The sequence below is a fragment of the Solanum pennellii genome, chromosome 7 (genome assembly GCF_001406875.1).
Source record: "Solanum pennellii chromosome 7, SPENNV200".
NCBI lineage: Eukaryota > Viridiplantae > Streptophyta > Magnoliopsida > Solanales > Solanaceae > Solanum > Solanum pennellii.
In genome coordinates, this window is record NC_028643.1 from 73,254,005 (window position 1) to 73,275,311 (window position 21,307).

At 29.5% G+C, this 21,307-nt stretch overlaps 2 protein-coding genes across 2 annotated transcripts; one reads left to right on the top strand and one right to left on the bottom strand.

Annotated features, from left to right (window-relative positions):
* Positions 1-6,139: 6,139 nt before the first annotated feature.
* LOC107026307 (transcription activator GLK1) lies at positions 6,140-10,531 on the bottom strand. The gene is made up of 6 exons (XM_015227214.2): positions 9,819-10,531; positions 9,553-9,693; positions 8,758-9,144; positions 8,146-8,193; positions 7,649-7,783; positions 6,140-6,640 (listed from the first exon to the last, which is right to left on the bottom strand). Exons 1-6 carry the CDS (start codon positions 10,353-10,355, stop codon positions 6,491-6,493), a joined length of 1,398 nt encoding a protein of 465 aa, XP_015082700.1. The 5' UTR covers positions 10,356-10,531; the 3' UTR covers positions 6,140-6,490.
* Positions 10,532-16,807: 6,276 nt separating this feature from the next.
* Positions 16,808-20,783, top strand: LOC107024225 (transcription factor RF2b-like). The gene is made up of 4 exons (XM_015225165.2): positions 16,808-17,238; positions 19,472-19,604; positions 19,721-19,805; positions 20,079-20,783. Exons 1-4 carry the CDS (start codon positions 16,808-16,810, stop codon positions 20,450-20,452), a joined length of 1,023 nt encoding a protein of 340 aa, XP_015080651.1. The 3' UTR covers positions 20,453-20,783.
* Positions 20,784-21,307: the final 524 nt, after the last annotated feature.

Genomic DNA, 21,307 nt, shown 5'->3' on the forward strand with positions numbered 1-21,307 from the left:
ATAACTACGAGATCTTCAACCAAAGGATGTGTAAAACGCTATATAACAACTGGCAACAAATCTTGAGAAATGATAAACAATCATTGAGGAGTAAATCCAGAGATCAATCTCGCTCAAGAAAAGAAAGCTAAAGATTACGAGAAGGAAGCTGAAGATTAGCCTTTGTTTTGTTCTTGGAAAGAAGGATTCCCAATTACCTCTTTCCAAGAATCAGTTCTCTTGGGTTGCCGCTATCTCTTCACACTCATACACGGAGTCTAAATTAGCACACATTCTCTACTCTACTCATATGAATCATAACAAGCATTGTATTACTTAGTTTTTACTGTGTAAACAGAAAAGATAAGAGAGAAAAACATTGTTGAGTATAGACATAGGAACTAATTACTCTGTACTTGTACTCATCACGAAGATTCAAAAGACTAGAAGAGAACACCCTTACAATCCAAAGAAAACTAAACATAAGATTCACATTGAATCTCAATCATTATAAAAACATCATGTTTCAATCTTATTTTTCGCGCTTTTATTTTGGGTGTTCATTTCTAAATCTCGCAAGTCGGCTATTCAAAGAAATAAAAACAAAAAGCAAAAAAAATTCACTCCCTTTGAACCTTCGGTTATTTTGTATATTTTTATTTTAAAGGAAAAATTACAGTTTAATGTCTTTACGTATTCTAGGTTATAAAATATGTACATAATATATACGTTGTGCATACTTATATTAAAAAGCATGCATATATTATACATATTTATTAAAAAAAAAAACTCTCTGTACATATTTTGTGTATACTTTGACCATTTAGACATAAATTAATTAACCAAACACATCCCAAAATTAGTAAATTCCATAAATGTGTAACCTAAAAATCCAACTCCACCTATTCATTCAATAAGTAGAATTGTTTGACTTAGGCTTAAGGAAGCGGTCCTTATCACTTGAAGTAAAAGTAAAGATCAAGACATTAAAAACACGAGGCGGGGTAAGACCGTGGGGTAAGACCAGGCCAGACCCGCCAGCTCAGTAGTGATTACAGTGTTTGGGTAGGTGTTGGGTCATTTTCGAAACCTTCAAATGTTGGACATATCGGTACTTCCAACAGTACTATATGTGTGGTCACAACCTAAAAATAATAATAATAAAGGTATCCATTTTCACATTTGCATAACATTAATTGGTTACAATGGTCCTTAGGGTGGAGCTAAAAGTTCGAATATGGATTGATTAAATTTAGTTGAACGTAGTAATTTTTATTCAAATAGCATATTTATATTAAGAAGTTTATTAAATATGTGTACATAAAATTATATACCTAAATAAACGCGTCTGCTTACAATGTTTCAGAAATTAGGTCAAATAATGGAAGTAACAATTTACTAGTACCAGTAGCGTCACGTCTTAAAAGTTGTTGAAAAATAATAATATATATATATTTTTTTTCCTTCTATATTTGGAAGAATGGTAATTAGACACTATCTTATTTAGACAGAGATAATCTAATTATCCATAAAAAGATCATGGTTGTATTTTTTTTTTTATCTTGTTGATAAAATGCAATTATAAAATTTGGGTGGCTTTGATATTTGGGATTTGAATCTGAAACTTTTCATTCACTCTCATTATCACCACACCAAAGTCATAGTTTTTATCAAAGATGTTTAATTTTAAATATATATTTTTTAAATGTAAAATTTAATATATATATATATATATATAACGTAATTTTTTATTTTGGGGGCCTAACATCGAGTGAGACGGGCCACTCTAATACCATGTGAAATGAGGTTTTAGACCTAACTTACATCCCAAAAGCTAGCTCAAAGGAAGGAAGATTGTCCGAGTTTTATAAGGAGTTTACCCACTCATGTGTGACTTTTTGTCATTCTTTAACATCTCTAACGAAAGGTATTCAATTGATCATCCTAGAATAGCTATGTCTACGCCACGTATGGCACCTGCTTGAAATAACACAATAAAATATAACATGAGATATCTAAAATAAATAAAATTTAATTAAAATATTTTAAATAAAATTAATATCAATTTTAAGAGATTATCGATGAATTCAGCCTTATATCTGTTCATAGCGGTGACGTGCTAACAAAATCCTCATGTGGCCCTACAAAAGGCCGGGCAGACAAGGTAACTGAACAGGAAAAAGATATATATATATATATTTCAAATTCTAAATTCAGTTTTAACTAGTAAACATTACAATAATAGAAATATTTATTGGTAATAGATTTTGTTTTCAAGAGTAATATTTACTGCTGCCAAATCATTTAGAGGCACTTGAGTTAATGCTATTTTAAAATTGTTAAAGTTTTTAGTGATATTTATATAAAATCTTGGTTATAAATATGCATATTTATTATTATCATTGTATATAATATAATAATAATAATTATATTATTATCGTTAAATAATTATCTCAAAAATAATGCTTTATTTGTTAATTCAAATGTGATTTGATTCATCCCATTTTTGTCTTTCTTGTCGCATAATCATCCGGTATAGTAAAATTTATTATTCCGAAGAAAAAGTACACTAAATTTCCAGTGAAATAAAACTAAATTTATATAAGAAAAAGGACATTTGAAATAATTTTAAAAAATAGAATAGTGTATTATCATTAAATTAAACTTATTTAGAATGCAGTTAATATTTAAAATAGGATATATCTTGGATTACTTCCCCAGTACGTTCTCTTTTTTCATTTTATTTTTGATAAATTAAAAAGCCAATTTTAATGCTCAATTAAAAAGCCACATTTAATTTATTTGTTTACCTCATATTAGGCTCCACAAAGTATGTGTTATACACACTCCAATTGAATATTTCACATCGATAAAGATACGATCCTTTAATTTCTTTATATGATTATAGACTCTTTTCATTTCATAAATTATTTTACGATCAGATTGATATTTAAACTCAAAAATCACATCATTTAAAAATAGTGTGTGCGTTACAATTTTATATTTTTAAATATGAATGGTGGCTTCTTCTGACTCACGCCAACATATTATTGTTCTTCCATCCCTATATACTTATTTATATATTTTTTTTACTCTTTTTGTTTTTTTGTGTGATTTCAAATGATTGCATCCACAAGTATATTTAATTACTATAAATTAAAATTATTTATTGATGTAGACAGTCTAGAGAATTATTCGAGACACATGGCCTCTATGCTCATTATCATATATAAATTAGATAATTATATCGAATATGTAAGTTAAATCTTTTCTATAAAATAAAATTTTTTGGGAAATTTCAAGAAAACAAATATTAAAAATAGTGCAATGCTGTTGCCTATTATGTCGTAATTTTAGTTGTATAAACTTGTGAACGATTAGTTAACATTGTTATGAAGGTCATTTTTGTAGATTATTTGATTGATAGTGTACGTATGTAAGTTATTTTTTCTTATGAAATAAAAGCTTGAGGTATTTAATTATTGTTTGGTATAACAAATTTTGAGATTAATTTTAGGATAAACTTGTACATTGTGTGATTAGAATAAAATTGCGAGATAATCTATCTTAAATATTGTATTATTATTTTACTTCATATTTGACAGTAGAATGAAATTCCACAGTAACTAATTTCCCGACCAAATAAGTATGCCCTTGGTATTCACTCCACTGTAGTTATTATGTTTAATCTGTTTTTCAATAGTCAATTTGACTAATTCTTAGAGCTAAATTGAATTATACTAGTTCAATATTTGAAAATTAATATTTAGATATTCAGAAAAATTATATCAAAAAATTATACTATATAATTATAATACTTTATCATATTAATATAATGTATAAATAAATCTTAAAATATTAATCAAAACTTAAATAAGTGGATTATCAAAAAATGGAACGTGATAATCCTATTTTGCCATAGTATGAGATAATGTCTATATATATTGATTTTTTATTTGGTATTTAGAGTTTATATTGAAATCTTATCTAAATTTAAATTGCTATAGAGCTCACTTAGAATGACACTCTTAGTAATTTATCTCTACATTTAAAATTTAAACTTAAGACCTCCAATTAAAAATAAATAATTTTACCGTAATATATACGATATTATAATTTAGAACTGAATAATGTCAGTGTTTTTATGACAACCGTGGAATAGTAGATTTAGATTTTTGTTGGTTGAATAATCGTCAATAATCACTGCCACGTTTGTTATTATATATAATGAATTATTGATTGAGATGATCACATGGTGATGATAACGCAGTCCTTTTTTGTCTTTTTGTTTTTGTTATCTTTTGGATTTTGATAGAAAGATTTTTATCTCACCTAATTTTAATAATAACAATATGACACATATATACTTACTTATCTAGGTTGATGATATTCATATACAGATTTCTATGATTCCTTTCATGGCATTATTGGCAAAAATTGTATATAAATATTTATATCATACATTTTTCCAAATAAAGTTGAAAGAGTAAAGCACAATCCAATTCTCTGATTTAATATGTTTGGTTCGATACAAAATATATGGATCAAAATAATTAATTTTCCATGTGAATTTGAATATAGACTTTTTATTATTTTTTAAAATAAATCTATATAAAAAGTACTAGGTAACTAATAGGCAATAGCTAATAATTCAAATATAGGTGGAATCGGAATTTTTAAAAAGTGGTTTAAAATTTGTAGAAATAGACATAAAGTAATCGAATGAGGTTCGACATCTACTATATATACATATAAAATTATTTTAATCATATATAAATAATATAATTTTTCACCGAACCCCCTTCGTACAAGGTGGTTCCGCCCTGAATTTCAAATATTTAAAAATAATTATGATAAAAAAAAATATGTTTTAATTATCCAAATAATAACTAAAGCAAACAAATTGACACATATATATGTGTCAATTTTAATTATATTCGAATGTACAATATACTTATTTATTATTGACTTTGTACGCTACTTAAGAAATTATAAATATAAAGGTATCTTTACTATATTATCATTTGAATATAATAAATACAATATCTTGGAAAACATAGTAGGAAAATGATTATAGTAATTAATTATGAGAGTAAATTAGAAATAAGTATAAAATTATCTGTTGATTTCACAAAGTCGACAATATTATTGAACATTTCGAAATAGTATGGTGGATTAACTGGAAGGACCATCATCTTAGAACCACAATTTCTATGAAATCTTTTGCTTATATTATTGAAGAAAAATCAAAATCCTTTGCTGTGAGAGGAAAAAAAAACAAAAATATTATGGTGGTCATATGCTGTTCTTGTTTTTTCAAAGGTTTCTTTTTATTTTCTATGTAACTATAATTATAATTATTAATAGCTCCATGTGAATGAGAAATGCCTCTAAAAGTTGGTTAATTAAGGGTGCTTAATATGAAGGACTTTATGAAATCAAATTAATTACTACATAGTCGTATTCATGCATGGAATAACTTAAACATATCAACTAATTGTATGTTCTTTTAACTTTTTTTTTCTTGAATAATTATTCGTAAGATTGATGGAGAACTTATTTTTTCAACAAACTAAATCTTTCGTTCATTGCATGCTTGCCTCTTTCACGAGGTTGATTTCTCGTATGATCACTTAATTAATAGTTGTATTATATATCTCTGATAGTTGTCATTTTCTTGATTCTAATTTTCTTCAACAGAAAAAGTTACTATTAATTGAGTGACCAATGAATATCAGATCAATTGTAACTCGTATAATGAATATAATCAAGTTAGACCATGTTGAATTGTGTGATGGCTTCATTTAATTCCTTGGTATTTAATGAACTATATTGAACCGTGTGATCACTTTAAACCCTTTTTTACAAATATTTACACAATCAATGAGGAACAAGTGCAACATTGACCAACATGGCTTGTGGTGCACTGGTGGGAGTGTTTAACCCTTTATCAGAGATTTTAGATTCGAGCCCTGGGTATAAAGAAAATCCTGTTGGAAGCACCTTCCTCGAATGGGCCTGCAGTGCGCGATATGGATTTATTCGGAGCTCCAATGTGAGCTCCAAACACCGGGAGAGAAACCAAAAAAAATGGAATATTGAATAACACACTAAGTAATTAATTAAAGAAGAGATAAACGAGTTTAATTACAAGAAGCTCTTGCTATTATTATAATAATATTTCTCAAACCGGTGATAACATCATCACAAAAAACCCCAACAGTTAAGTTAATACATGTTCTTGTACATAGCAAAACAAGAACAAATCAAGTAGGACAACAAATAATTAAAAGTTTTCTTATATATATATTTGATTTTAAAAAAAAAAAACTGCATTAATCTAGACGATGATGTTGATGATGATATACGATCCACATCGAATTGATCATCTTCATGCATGCATCTAAATAAGTGCAAGAAATATCGTCGAATTGAAGGGCTACTTAGTTACGTGCCCTAAGTACACCCAAAAAATCCACCCGCGTATTGCTAGCTGCCTCATTAAAAACGACTATGCACAAGTTGGTGGTATTTTAGGTACCCCTTGACGTTGTAATTCACCGAGCACGCTATCGACGGCCGGAGGTTTGAGTCCTAGGGGAAGTGGTAGCCATGGCTTTGATAAAACATCTCCAATGGCTGCATCTATGCTCTCCTTTGACTGTCCATAGATAACTTGTCAATAAATTAAATTTGAACAAATATTGAAGAAAAACTCAATTGAACATGAACACTAATAATATAATGACATGTATAGTTCAACAATAATGACCTACATGGGATAATAAAGAGCTTAAGAATTTAAGTTATATATGCGGATAAGTAATGTAAATAATTTTATACTATATATAGGTTTATTTTAACATGTTAAAGATTATTTAACTAACCTTATTTTTCAGGTTGTTAAATCTCATTCATTATGGACAATTGTATGTAGTTATAATATATGCATGTAATTAAAGGCAGAGACAAGATTAGAAATTTTGGGATTCAAAATCAATTTTATTAGGAGTTTCACATGTTAATATACACATATATTTATATAATTTTCTAATACAAATACATGATTTACGAAAAAACTAATAAATTTATCAAATCCATAAATCTCATCTAGCTCCGCCTCTGTGCATGTTCATGCACATATTATAGGGTTGTGTCACAAGAGGTTGAAAATGGCCCTATACAAATTATATAACTCATTTTGTTTGGCATATAACAAGTTAAAAATTCCTTAAACGAATTGCGTAGATATATATATATATATATATATATATATATAAATAAAAGCTGTGCTAAAACTGGCCGGTGTAAGAATTCATGTACTACTTTCTTTTAATGACTTTTAGCAATTTGTACTATGCATGAATTCTATATAAAAAAGGGTTTTCAATAAGGACAAATTTCATGTACAAAAAGAAAAGAAGACGTAATATATAAACGTGTTTTTAACTTGACTTTCGGTAATATTTATGCCTTCCAACATTTGATGTGCACAATCAAACACTTAAAGTGGTATAAAGTTGAACAAGTAGACATTTTATGGGAAGCGTGTTTACCTATGCAGATTCAAAATTAAAGGACATAGATATTTGTTAAATTCTGAAGTCAAATTAAGGAGCATATTTATATATTACGTCAAAAAAATAAAATTATCGAGAGAAGGACATACAGGATGAAAGTCACACGGAGGTTTAGGTAGAGGTTGTGCTGGGAGAGTAGCGGTACTTCGAACTCCAATATTAGATTGGTCTACTTTGTACATACCATGCGACGATACGGGTGGTATGCCTGGTACCGGATATCTCTGCACCATAATTATTTTGTTCAGACTATATAAAGCCAAAATAAACTTGCAAAATAGATATATGCCCAAAAAAACACCACATGGTCTACATAATTCCCAAAGTAATTAATCAGTAAAATATTTACATTCAAATACAACTTCAAAATGCAAAACCTATTTTTTCAAGCAAACATTAACTTTTTTTTCACATTTCAACTAAATCTATATATAGTCAAACACTAACTTAACCAAAAGCTTCTGATTCGAATCTTAAGATTAATAAGTCTTATGTAACATTATTTCAAATTAGTTAAAGGTCCAAATTGAGTACTGTATATGAAATTCAAAAGAGTAATGATTAATTTGATTGAACATATAGTTACCGTTGGTGCTGGAAAGTAAGGAGTTCCTGGTGTAAGAGAATTTTGTACCTGCACAATAATACAAAAGGAGAATTTATCATATAGTCATACATACAATCAAAACACAATTATTAATTCTTTGCATATTGTCTAAACGTTTTTTATGTCAAACTCGTTGTAACTAAAAATACTATTTTCAATATAGTTTGTTCAAGTTATTTGATTATTGAATGTCATATATGGAGCTCCAAAATATACGTTATCGAGATGGGATTGTTGTTGTAGCGTGCAACCATCTCATCTAAAAGTTTAAGCTCTTAAAAAGAGGAAATTTGTCTGCTTTGATACCATGTTGAAATGTGTGACTATCTCATCTAAAAGTTTAAGTTATTAAAGAAAGCATTCTTTCTTCCTATAGCGCTCTCTCTCTTTCTCTTTCTCCGAGATATGTAAATACTAGATCCATCTAGTACCTATATCTTTTAGACGAGATATTCACACACTTCAGAGACACTTAAGAACTAGAACATATAAAAGTCTTGAATTCGAGTCTCCTGCTACTGATCATTACTAAAAGAATATAATCAAGTTAAGAAAACGTGTTGAGAATATAATTAACTTAAAAAAACTCACCCGTTGATGGTGTGGATGCCAAAAAGAAGGATCCGAAGGAGGTGGAGGATGAAGATGAGGAGGAGGAGGAGCCCATGCTGGTGATGGATGTTGTGGAGACGGCGAAGGTGCTAGATGTTTAGGCCACATGTGCATATATGATTGGTCGACAGACGGATGACCCCATACATGCAAGGGTCTAAAATGATGAGGCATTGGAGGTGCCATAGGGGGCGGAAGAGGAGGAGGAGGTGGAAACCCAATGGTTGGTGCAGGCCACGGATTCATCTCTCTCTTTCCTCCGCCCCCTCCAACCATAGGGGCACCTCCATAGAGTTGCCTCCTGTGGCTCCAACTCGCTGCCTCCACTTCTCTTGCAAGCAAATGTTTCCTATGGGATCGATATTTCTGCACATTTTTCAACAATTATTTCGTATGTTCAGATCTAAAGATAATTATGACTACTGACAGTTCTGAATAAAACACATTAAACTTAAACTCAAATATACACTTTTTGGTACCTAAAATGTTTCCTCTTTCAAGTACTTTCCAATTTTCAAATCATCAGATCTATTTTTCTTTTTTAAAAAACTATATAATATACCATTTGGGGTAAAGAACAATGCAAAAAAAAAACTAGTAGTACTACTTTTTCAGTTTTCATCATTGTCTAATATTATTCTATTTTCCAAATAGAATGGAACAACTATATAAGGACCATTTCATTTGGCATCATTACTAAACCAAATCTACAAAATCATATATATTAAAATAAATTTCGAAAATTAATAAAAAGTAAAAATATATTTTTCATACTTGAAGATGACTTGCAATATTATGACGAGTGAGACAATCAATTCCCATAATCTCCAAAATTCTTGATGGGACTGCCTTATCTACACCTAGTTGCTCTACAGCTTGTACAAATCTTCTGTGCAATTCTGGTGTCCAGTCCACCTTCACACGATTCAATAAAAAATATATTAATTTCGTCGATTTAATACTTAGTTAATTCATCAAGTCGATGTAACATTATACATCCACGAGAATGAACTGATAATGTAAAAATTATTTATACTGACCTTTACTTTCCTCTTGCCTGGAAGATTATTATTCTTGGATGACTTTTTACCTTTATCACTTTCTTTAGGGGTAATTATATTCCGATTCACTTGTTGCGTAGATTCTTTACTTTTTTGAGTACTAACAATTTCTTCTCCTTGATTTAGGCTCGTTGTTAAACCCGAACCTACATCCGAAGCTGAAAACGAGCCTGTTTTTTCAATTTCTTCTTTTCTTTCTACATTTTTTATAGCAGTAGTAATAAAAGTATTATTATTATTATTACTACTGCTATAATTGTTCACATCAGACTCATCACCACTGCTTACAGAAAATTCTGCGAGGATTTCAGTATCCATTTCCAAATCGGGAAGTACATCTCCATCGTTAATCCCAACAAAAAGGTCATCGAAATCAATGCTATCGAGCAAATTCTCCCCCATAAAATCGGGAAAATCATCTCCTCCACCTCCACCTCCTCCTATCGCGAAACTTTCCATCTCATTACCTCTTTCATCTCTCGCCGTTGTGTTACTAAAAGGTGACACAACTAGCATTATAATAAATATGTATATCGAATTTTTGAATTTTCGAATTTCGCCTTGTAGAATTAGCCTTGCATGCCCTAAATTGGAGCACAAAAAGAGATAAAGAGGAAAGAATTATATGATTGAATATTTTTTTTGATAGTGGAATAGAGAGTAATATACCCAAAATGGTTGTTTTTTTTAAATATTTATATTTGATATAGAGAAATGTCATTTTATTTCCTTTTTGTTGTTGTTATAAGTGGGGGGAGCGTGGAGAGTGAAAGATTTATTCTACACCACAATTTGTGTAAAGAATTTGTAATTTTCTTTTTGTTTTGTCTTATACTCTTACTCTGTATATAGAAAGAGAAAAAAACAATAATTTAAAAATATATAGTATTAAAGGGGTTTGTGGATGTTCTTTTTTTGAAGATAGAAAAAAAAAAATCTATTTTGAAAAGTGCTCGTGAGCTGTTTTAATAGCTAGATTTCTTTTAGTATTTAATTGAGAGAGGGCTAAAGGGATATGAAAGGTTTGCAAGTTGAAATGAGACATGGTAGGGTTATGTTGGAAGTGGATTTATATGTAGTATGAGCTCATCTATATCTGTTGTAATAGTTGAAAAAGAAAAGGATATTGTCATTTATTTGATTATTTGTACACTCAACATGTGTTTGCTTTAATTACATTTTAACATTATTCTAACCTATACTTTTTCTCTCCGATCTATTTCAATTATCGTGCTTACTAAAAATAATTGATATGAAATAGTTGTTACAAAGGAATATTAAGAGATATAATTAATGGTTGTTGTAGTTTTCTATCTTTATCTTAACTCAACATATATAGAAATTTTCTGCATTAAAAATGATTTTTAGCGAGAATTAATCAATGGTAAAAGTTTATTTATTGTTAGATATAATTTTTTAGCGGTAATTTAACACTTTTTATAAATATTTTTAAGTGTATAACGACAATAAAATTAACGAAAATCAATTAATATCAATAAATATTTTAACACGCTTTGTTAATATATATTTTATTGTTACTAAAAGTTTTGTTATAATGAGAAAAATCAATGCGGTAAAAAATAAAATAATATGTAATTGAGGTTAATACTCCTTGCAGTGCGTATTAAGTGGATAGTTAAAGCTTGACACACTCCTTAAGAAAAATATCTAATGACATAAAGTAAAAGATTACTTTTCATTATTACCTTTTTAATTATTCACATTTATTCTTAAAAAATATATATAATACTCTCTCTGTTCCTATTTAGTTGTCCACTTTAGAAAACGCACACATATTAAGATAATAATAATTAACATAGTGAAATTACAACTTTATCCTTATTAAATATGATTTCAAAAATGATGAATTAAAACTTAGAAATTTTCAAGAAGTTTAAATGAGGCTATAATAAGAAAAAAAAAATTTCCTTTCTATTTGTCAAAATAAACAAGTAAATAGAGATATCTAAAAAAATAATATGAACAAGTAAATAGGGACAGAGAGAGTATATAGTTAAAGAATATTATTATAAAACTGGTAAATATAAAAAATTAAAAAATAAAAAGTGCCTTTTGAGTTGTCTTTGAGAGTGAAATTACAAAAGGTCCTAAACAATGAATAGTAAATGTAGTCTATGACATGTATGAATACACAATTCTCTGTGCAGATGCAAATGGCTTTGTATTTTTAACAAAGATAGCCAAATTTATGTTTACCCAACATGCACAAATTGAGGAGACTGTTTGTGGCTTCTCGTTTGTCACTATGAAGCAGAGTTTACACGATATCGATATCAGTGGCAAAGTTAAAAATTCAGTTTAATAAATTATAGTAAAAATTGTATAATATATTTTTTAATTTTGTCGTTTAGAGTTGATATATTGCTCGTTATAAAAGTGATTCATATACGAATGACTTACGTATATTCTTTTTTTCTAATTGAAATGAAAAAGTTAGTTTTTTTAATTTAATTTTTTAAAAAAAATATAATCCCATGTGAGTATATTTAAAGGCAACTTTCACATATAGCAAATAAAAAATTCATATTTGTATGTTATAGCAAAGTTTGCATAATTGCGCTCCATAGCAAACATAGAAATTGTATAATTTGTTATACATATACAGTTGAAGCAAATTGTATGAAACGAAGTGTATAAAACAAGAAAGAGAAAGACACTTGGGCAGAGAACTGTATAAAAACGAATTGTATTATTATAAGTGTATAGAACGATTATATACAATTTGAATTTGTATAAAATGAGAATAAGAGAAAGACAAAAGAGACTTGACAAAGAATATACAATTGAATCGAATTGTATAAAACGAGAAAGAGAGAAATTAGATACAATTTGAAAATTGTATAAAACGAGAAAGAGAGAAAGGCAAAAGAAACTGGGCAGAGAGTATTTTTGTTGTATAATTATAAGTGTATAGGACGAAAATATATGTACTTGCATGTGTATACACAATTTTCTCACGCTTTATACAAACGGAAACGCAATTTATACATTTCGCTTCTGTTTGTATAAGTGAGAAAGGCGAGGATGACGAGCGAGATTTGGGAGAGTGGCGAGCGAGATCTGGAAGAGGGGAGAGAGGAGAACAAAAATATATGTATTTATACAATTTTCTCTGCTTTATACAATTAGAAACAATTTTTATACACTTGTGTTTGTATAAAAAGTGAGGAAGCGAGCGAGAGATTGGAGGAGAGTGGCGAGCGAGATATTTAGGAGAGAGGCGCCTGGCAATTTTTCGCAAACGTTTGATATGGAGCACAATTAAATCAAACCCTAGCTACTCCATTTATTTTATTAGTTTGCTATTATATACAATTTTCCCTATATTTAATCCTCCTCAAACATATATTATTTTTGACTATTTTGTTTCAGTAACCAATTTAGATTTATCATTCTGATGGTCAAATTTATTTATGTTTCGCTAATATTTTTCTAAAATTTACTATAGATGATCAAATGTTTTCTTTAAATACAAAAATTAAATTGCAATATGGATTAAAAAAATAGTTTAAAACTATAATATAGCCATAAAAAATAGTTTTAAATTTATTTCTTTACACTAAGGAATGAAAGAAAAAAATAAAATAAGAATGTAAAACTCAATAATTATAATAAAAGAAGTAAAAGAATAATTTATGTATGAAAAAAAGATTAAAATATACTTTAAACTTTGCTAGAAAATTATATATACCCCTAAATAATTTTTAAGAAAATTAAAAGTTAAAATTATAAATTTAAAACTAATTTTTTTCACTTTCGTTAAATGAAGGGTATATGTGAGTTCATTTTGTAACGAAAGGGGTATATTTGAGCCGCTTGTATAACGATAAGGGTATATATAAACCACTTTCATAACGAGGGGCATATCAGCTCCAAATGGCAAAATTAAAAAATATATCAGGCCCTTTTTCTTAAATTATATTATACATTTTGTTAGAATGAAAATTTCAAAAGTTAATAATTAAATTTTATATGTAAGCCTACATATTTAATAAACATATTAACATAAATATATTATTTGAACAAAAATCATTAAATTCTATCCTAACGCCTCATATAAATTTTTAGCACCACCTCTAAAATTTATCTCATTTTAATGATGTTGTCATGATGTCAAAAAGTGGTAATAATGTACGCTAGGGTTTGATTTATTTGATATTTCTTTCTTGGTATGTCAAAATCAAACCTAATTAAATTTAGATTTTTCTTTGCAATTTCGATTTTGTAATTACAGCTTGATTGTTTGAACAAAGTATTATACTTTTTATATATCATTTATCTAACATTTTTTTATTATATTTTCTTTATAAAAAAAAAAGGTTTTGCAAATAGTTATACAATTATAATCAGTTCAACTTAAACCTTGATCATTTGTTGATTGTCAATACGATAATTCAAAAGAATAACAAGAGCTTCAAATTCAAAGGGGTCCTAAGTAGCTTATATATATCTCATGTTAAATCATTCCAAATATGTTTGTCAATACTGTTTAGAAGTTAATTAAGTGATAAATGATTAATTAGCTAAATTGTGTTTTCCATCTTGAGTCCTTTGATCACGAGAACTATTTATTTTATTTTTCAAAATCGGTGTTTGATCGTTAAATAACTTGAACTTAGATTCCAAATAGAAAACTGGTCCAACTTTGTTACCCAATCCCCTTTTTGTAAATTTCAAATAAGATACTCATAATTACAGTTTTATTTGGAGAAAATACACAAGTATCCCCTCAACCTATGTCCGATATTCCAGAGACACACTTATACTATACTAAGGTCCTATTACTCCCTGAACTTATTTTATAAGAAATTCTCTACCCCTTTTCAGTGGCACTAGATTAAAAAAAAAAGTCAATCAGCGTTGGGCCTACAAGATAGTGTCACATAGGCCGAAAAGGGGTAGAAAATTATTAATAAAATAAGTGTCTCTGACATTTCGAGCATAAGTTGAGCGAGTACTTGTGCATTATCCCTTTTATTTGCAACTCCAACTTGATAAATTCTAAATAAAGTAAAAAATATTTAAACTTACGATTAAACGCTTACTAAAATTGGAATATCATCAACTTACCAAATAGATGTAGTGAGATATGTTGACCAACCCATTCTAAAAGAAACTGGTTATATAATAAAGTTTATGGCATTTAAGATAGCCATAAGCCATAGTAACTGAACAGTCTCGATCAATTTTACGATATAACACTATGAATAATAATTATAGCATCATTTTCTATTGGGTCATTTTCTTTTGCAGTTATATCCTTTTCTCCTTTTTAAAGCAACCCTTTATATATAAGCACCACCAAATTATATTTTCTCATATTTACTTTATGATATGAATAGGGGCTTTGGAAAAAATAAATGGTCTCTCAATTTAAGATTTCAAACAAATTAGAGTCTAATCTTATATATATTTTCATTCACATAAAGGAATTTATGTCATGTGTACACTTATTGAGTGCACGTGTAAGGTTGATTTTTTTATATAAATTAAATACGTGAAAATACTTTTTGATATGGGCGGTAACTATTATTTGATAAGATTCATGTTATAATTGACTAAATAACATTGATGATATAAAAATTTATAAATTATGGAAAAAATCTGTGATTCTATTATATAGTTTTTTTATTTTATTTTTTATATAGATGTTGTAATAGTGGTCCTGCCAATTCAAGACCTCATGCCACTTGTTTCCACCGTTTGAATGAATACACTAACCATCAATTTTGACTTTATTTATTACCATTTTCGCTTGCGTTTTGAGGTAAAAACTATTTGAAATAATAAAATTAATTTATAAAAAATATGAATTATTTAATTTTTTTAACTTTAGTAAACTAATTTTAAATAATCAAGGTGAGTTTATTCTACGGAATATATCAGCAGTACCAACTACCAAGTGTCATCATATGGATGCTATGGCACACTATTTATTATATTAAGTTCATATTAAGTTTATGCTAATTTATTAAGATATAATATATGATTTTATTTTATTTTTATTAATGAGTATATACGTGTACTTCTATTTATACACATGAGTCTGTTATTCTTTTGCGGAGTATATATTTTTAACTTTCGTATAACTAACTTTTGCATTAATTAGTTATACATTTTATTTGTTTTTGAGATATCATATATGTATAACTAATAAATGAAAAGTCCTGGTATAAATCATTTAAAAAAAAAATTTAATGCATGTATTAGTATGATTGAAGACACACTTATTCATCAAAGACCTTTTTCATACATTCTTTTCATTATATTTGTGGAGAGTATTTTTGTCAATAATTTATTAAAAACATAAATTATGTTGTAAAATCAAGATTATAAGAAGAAGACAAGAGAAATAGATGTAGGAGAAGACTTTCTTTTATTCAAGTATATATAAGTTTCATATGTATATATTACAATAGTGAATGAACAACCCTATTTATAGAGTGAGAAATCATTCCAAAGGTCACTATATTAAGTATCATAATAAATAGATACATACTTATTCAAAAAGGTTCATGTAACCTAGTGAATATGAATGGTTGTTCATGTAATAATTTTATGGACTATCCACTTATTTAATGGATTTATAATATTATTGATATAAATAGTGACTTTTTAAAAAAAATATAGTGTATTTATGTAAGTTTCCTAAAAACACAATGACGCAACCAAGTTACTATTTTATCATTATTTTCTCTTATCCTTTTGGTGGACCAAATGGGACGAAGCCCATGCAGAGGCAGTCCGATGAAATCATTACGCTCTCCATACATAAAGTGGACCCCACAATCTCTTTCTTTTTTTTTTCACAAATCAAGTTAAAGCTTTTTTAACAGTTAAAAAAAAGTCAAAACAAACCGCTTCAAACTGTTTATCCTTACTTAACAGTATCAATCTTCTTCGCCATCAACTTCATTTTTTCTGAGCTTTTTTCTCTTTACTTGAAAATGCAAGATCCGTCAAATCCAAACTCCATTAAGTTTCCGACGACAACGTTTTCAGCTGCATTCCGTCCATCTCACCACCGACGAGCTCAGTCGGAGGTCAATTTCCGGTTGCCGGAGGATCTAGATCTGGTATCCGACCCATTCGATGCTCCGGCAGGAAGTTTCGAGGAGATCGGGTCGGAGGATGATTTCTTCTCTACTTATATGGATATTGAGAAGCTCGCCGGTGGATCTAATCCCACTGATATCGATGCTGGTGCTGCTCGAGTGGGAGTTGAGAGTAGTGATGGAGAGAAGAAGCCACGTCATAGGCATAGTAATTCTGTCGATAGTTCAAGTTTGTTGATGACGGAGAGTATTGAAGCTAAGAAAGCTATGGCTCCTGATAAATTAGCTGAACTATGGACTATTGATCCAAAACGTGCCAAAAGGTAACTTTTACTAATTGTGATGATTAGCAATTTTCACTACTAAGTGATCGTTGATTCGCCTCGCTGCAATTCTGTTCTTCTCTGTTTACTTATTCTCCCCTGTTTTCTTTTCATGGATCTGAATTTTCAGATAAAGTCATTTTCTATTGAAGAACATTATGAAACTAATCAAGTTGTTTTGCTCTCTAATTCACTGCTTTGATGAAGAGCACAGTAAAATGAGGAATGTCATGTTTTTGTTTTTACTCATTTTTGATACTCCCTCCGTCCCTTTATGCTTGTCGACTTTTGAATTGACACATCTATAATGACGCAGTGAGTTTATCAATTTATTCATATTAATTATAAAGTAAATAAATTTTTTTATATTTTTCAAAGTAATTAATCATTTAAATAAAATATAATAATTAAAAAATTAGAAATAACAATAAAAAGAAAATTGAACAAATAAAAAGTAACAAAGAGAATATTGAATAATATACCACACTCAAGCTCAATAGGAAAGCTACTGAACCGATAACACATAGCGTAGGTAGAAATTTCTTTGAAGCAAGTATAATACAATTATACAGATGCTAAAGCACACAGTAGAAAGAAGGGCAGTGAAGCACATACCACAGTCATAAGGTCTGAGATTCAATTTTCACTTTGAGACAAAACTGTTAGGTTATTTCTTCTCATGACATGTTTAGAAGGGGTGTTGTGGATTCACGTGAATTCATGCTCCCCTCTTGAAATTATACAGTAATGTTATATTTTTAAGAAAATATTTAATTATAGATGTCTGAATTCACGTTAAAAGTATCATATATATGATGATTGGGTGCATTTTTCTAGGTGAGTGATAAATTTTATATTTATCTTGTCTTTTTGAATAACACCTCTCCAAATGGTTATTAATTACTATTACACTTTTGAAGTTTTAGTTAATTTTTCTTTTGTCTTTTTTTCTTTGATCTTTCAAAATTTTGGGAAAAGATTTGAAAAATACTTTAACTTTGGTCGAAATTGTTGTTATAATATCAAACTTTATGGATGAACTTTTACCCACCTACACTATTTAATAGTGTATTTTAGGTATATATGTACTCACGCGGAGATGTTACCATTTATAATTATGCAATATTTATAATGTCCACGTGGACACATATATATTTTTAAAATGCACTATTAAATAGTGCGAGGTAAAAGATTCTTTCCAATGTTTGGTATTGTTACATCAATTTCGGTCAAAGTATCAGACCTTTTTCCCCAAAATTTTCAAGTATGTTACATCAAAAAGTTCTAGAAAAATTGTCATGGTAAAATTTTATATAATTAAATTATATATGTAGTTCAAAATTTAAAATTAGTAGTATCATATACTTTTGACCTATAATTTCTAAAATTTAATGGTTAATATTAAGAACGTAAAAGTCAAACTGATGCACTTTTTTTGTAATCGTGCACCCATTTTACTAAAATCCTAAATACGCCTCTGAATTATCCTTCCATATGTTCTAGCCTTAATGGGAAGAGTTACGTGAAACATGCTGTTAGTGAAAGCTGTTATTGTTGAGAAGTGATAGATATCCCGTAAAATTAATCAAAAGTTGACTCAAACACCATAGTTATCTAAAGAAGGGCGACAAAACTCTAGATTAGTCAAACAAAAGCTTTTAATCTAAAGCTCCAACATGTGCGAAAAGTTAGGCTCAAACACCATAAAATTGGTCATAAGACTTGCATGATATAATAATTTTATGCTTTTCACTAGTAAAGCTGGATAGATGTCAAGTAGAGATATGTGAAAAGCGGATATCTATGTGGAACTGGTATATAGTATCTACTGATGAAATATATGCTTTGAAAACTATTCGAAAAACAACGCTATGGAATTCAGAGTTGTTACTGCAAGTACTTTTATGCATCTTGTCTAAGAAGCACGAGTACTCCAAAGAAGAATTCATGCTCCTATAGCAGAAAAAGGATCTTCAGCACTTCACAACGAGTATTTGCAAACAAGAGTCTAACTGTGTCCAAACTCCGAAGGCAAAATTTGAGTAGAAGTGCTGCGTAGAGATATATATACCATATCAGTTAATGATCAACTCACACAAACATTTTTTGCTATTGAGATGATGAAATGTGTAGTATCACTTTGTAAGTTTGTTGAAGTCTACATGTATTAATAAGGGAAGAAATTCTTAAGTTCAGATCTGCTATGTGTCTGACTTTTGAGAATTTTGGGCAGGATTTTGGCGAATCGACAGTCTGCTGCTCGTTCTAAAGAGAGAAAGACTCGTTATATATCTGAACTTGAGAGAAAAGTTCAGACCCTTCAAGCAGAAGCGACCACTCTTTCTACACAACTGACCCTTTTCCAGGTACTTGTTCCTTTTTAGAACTTACATTCTAAATTTCTAAAATCTCTAGATACATGCAGAAGCATACAACTTATTCCATCAACTTTGGTTATTTTTTGTTCTGTAAACTTCGGCAGAGGGATACAACTGGGCTAACTAATGAGAATACAGAGCTTAAGCTCCGGTTACAAGCAATGGAACAACAAGCTCAATTACGTGATGGTATGCTTCCCATCTATTGCTTTCCGCTGCATTGTTGCAATATTGTCTTTGATTTATATAGTCATTTTCCCTTCCATCTCATAATTGCCAGCTACTTAATTATAAACTCCTTGCCTGGAAGATACTGAACAAATAAAATCTAATGTTACGTCTTTAATCAGTAAAATGGCTTAATTACCTTATCCCTCTACACTCAGATAATAAAAGTTTCATCTGTTATAGAAAAACTACTGATGTTTTGCAAATCTTTCTCGTTCTGTTCCAAATATACAGCTCTGAACGAAGCACTGAAACAGGAAGTTGAAAGACTTAAAATAGCTACAGGGCAGATATCAGCTTCCTCAGATGCATACAGTTCAGGAATGCAGCAAATTCAATATAACCGTCCAGCATTCTTTCCTCATCAGACGCAGCCAGGGCCAAGCGAATCACACAACATACAGATGTCGCAGTTTCACCACCTCCAGGACAGCATATCTAATCCGCGTCACCCTCTACTTTCAGGCAATGCACAGGCTCTGGCAGACGCAATGCAACAAGATCCCCTCTGTCGTTTTCAGGGTCTTGATATTAGTAGCAGGGGCTCTCATCTCGTAAAGACTGAAGCACCCTCCATTTCTGCCAGTGAAAGCAGCACTACATTCTAATTGAGTTGCCAATTCGTGCATTACACTCCCAACCATATTTATTAAACTGTCCATAGACTGACACGTGTTAATAAACCGTAGGAACTTCATTATTCTTAATTTTTTTCTGATTAGTTATTTGTCCCATTAGACTCGAGTTTAGGTTTAACAGGTCATGATATTTCTGTTTCTGTTCAGTTTCCTTTCTTAATCTGAACCAAAACCTTATGATTTATTCATGTAATGCTTATAGGAAGGTTGTCCACTGTCACCACTACTCGGTGTTGCAATGTGTTTGTGTTGTTGCATTTTTTAGTGTTTGAACGTACAACTTCACTCTAGTTTTGAATAACTAATGTGTGGCTCCATAAGTAGTACTGATAAATTAATTCATTGTAGTAGAACATGTTTTTCACTTCATTTCATTGGCAGGACTAACAATAACATACTTAATGTAATACCACAAGTGAGGTCTGGGGAGGGTAGAGTGTAACACAGACCTTACCCCTACCTCATGAAAGTAGAGACGTTATTTATGAAAGTTCCATTTGTTGGATTTGATCATATGCATAAATGCTGGCTCTTCAGGTCCATTGTTTATCAGCTAGGTAAACTATTTAATTTGAGCGCCTGAATGTTGAGTTTGGTCGTAACTGACAGGCCACTTGATTCTCTGTCTAATAAGTAGTACTCCCTCTATTTAAAAAAATCTTATCTTTCTTTTCTATTTAGTCTGTTTCAAAAAAAAAATGACCCTTTTGTTGTTTTGTAACATTTTAATTTCAGCTTTCCACGTGGCATGTTTAAGACTACTAGATCAAAGGGCAATTTTGTACATTTGACCTAACTTTAATTTAGGACCACAAGATTCAAAAG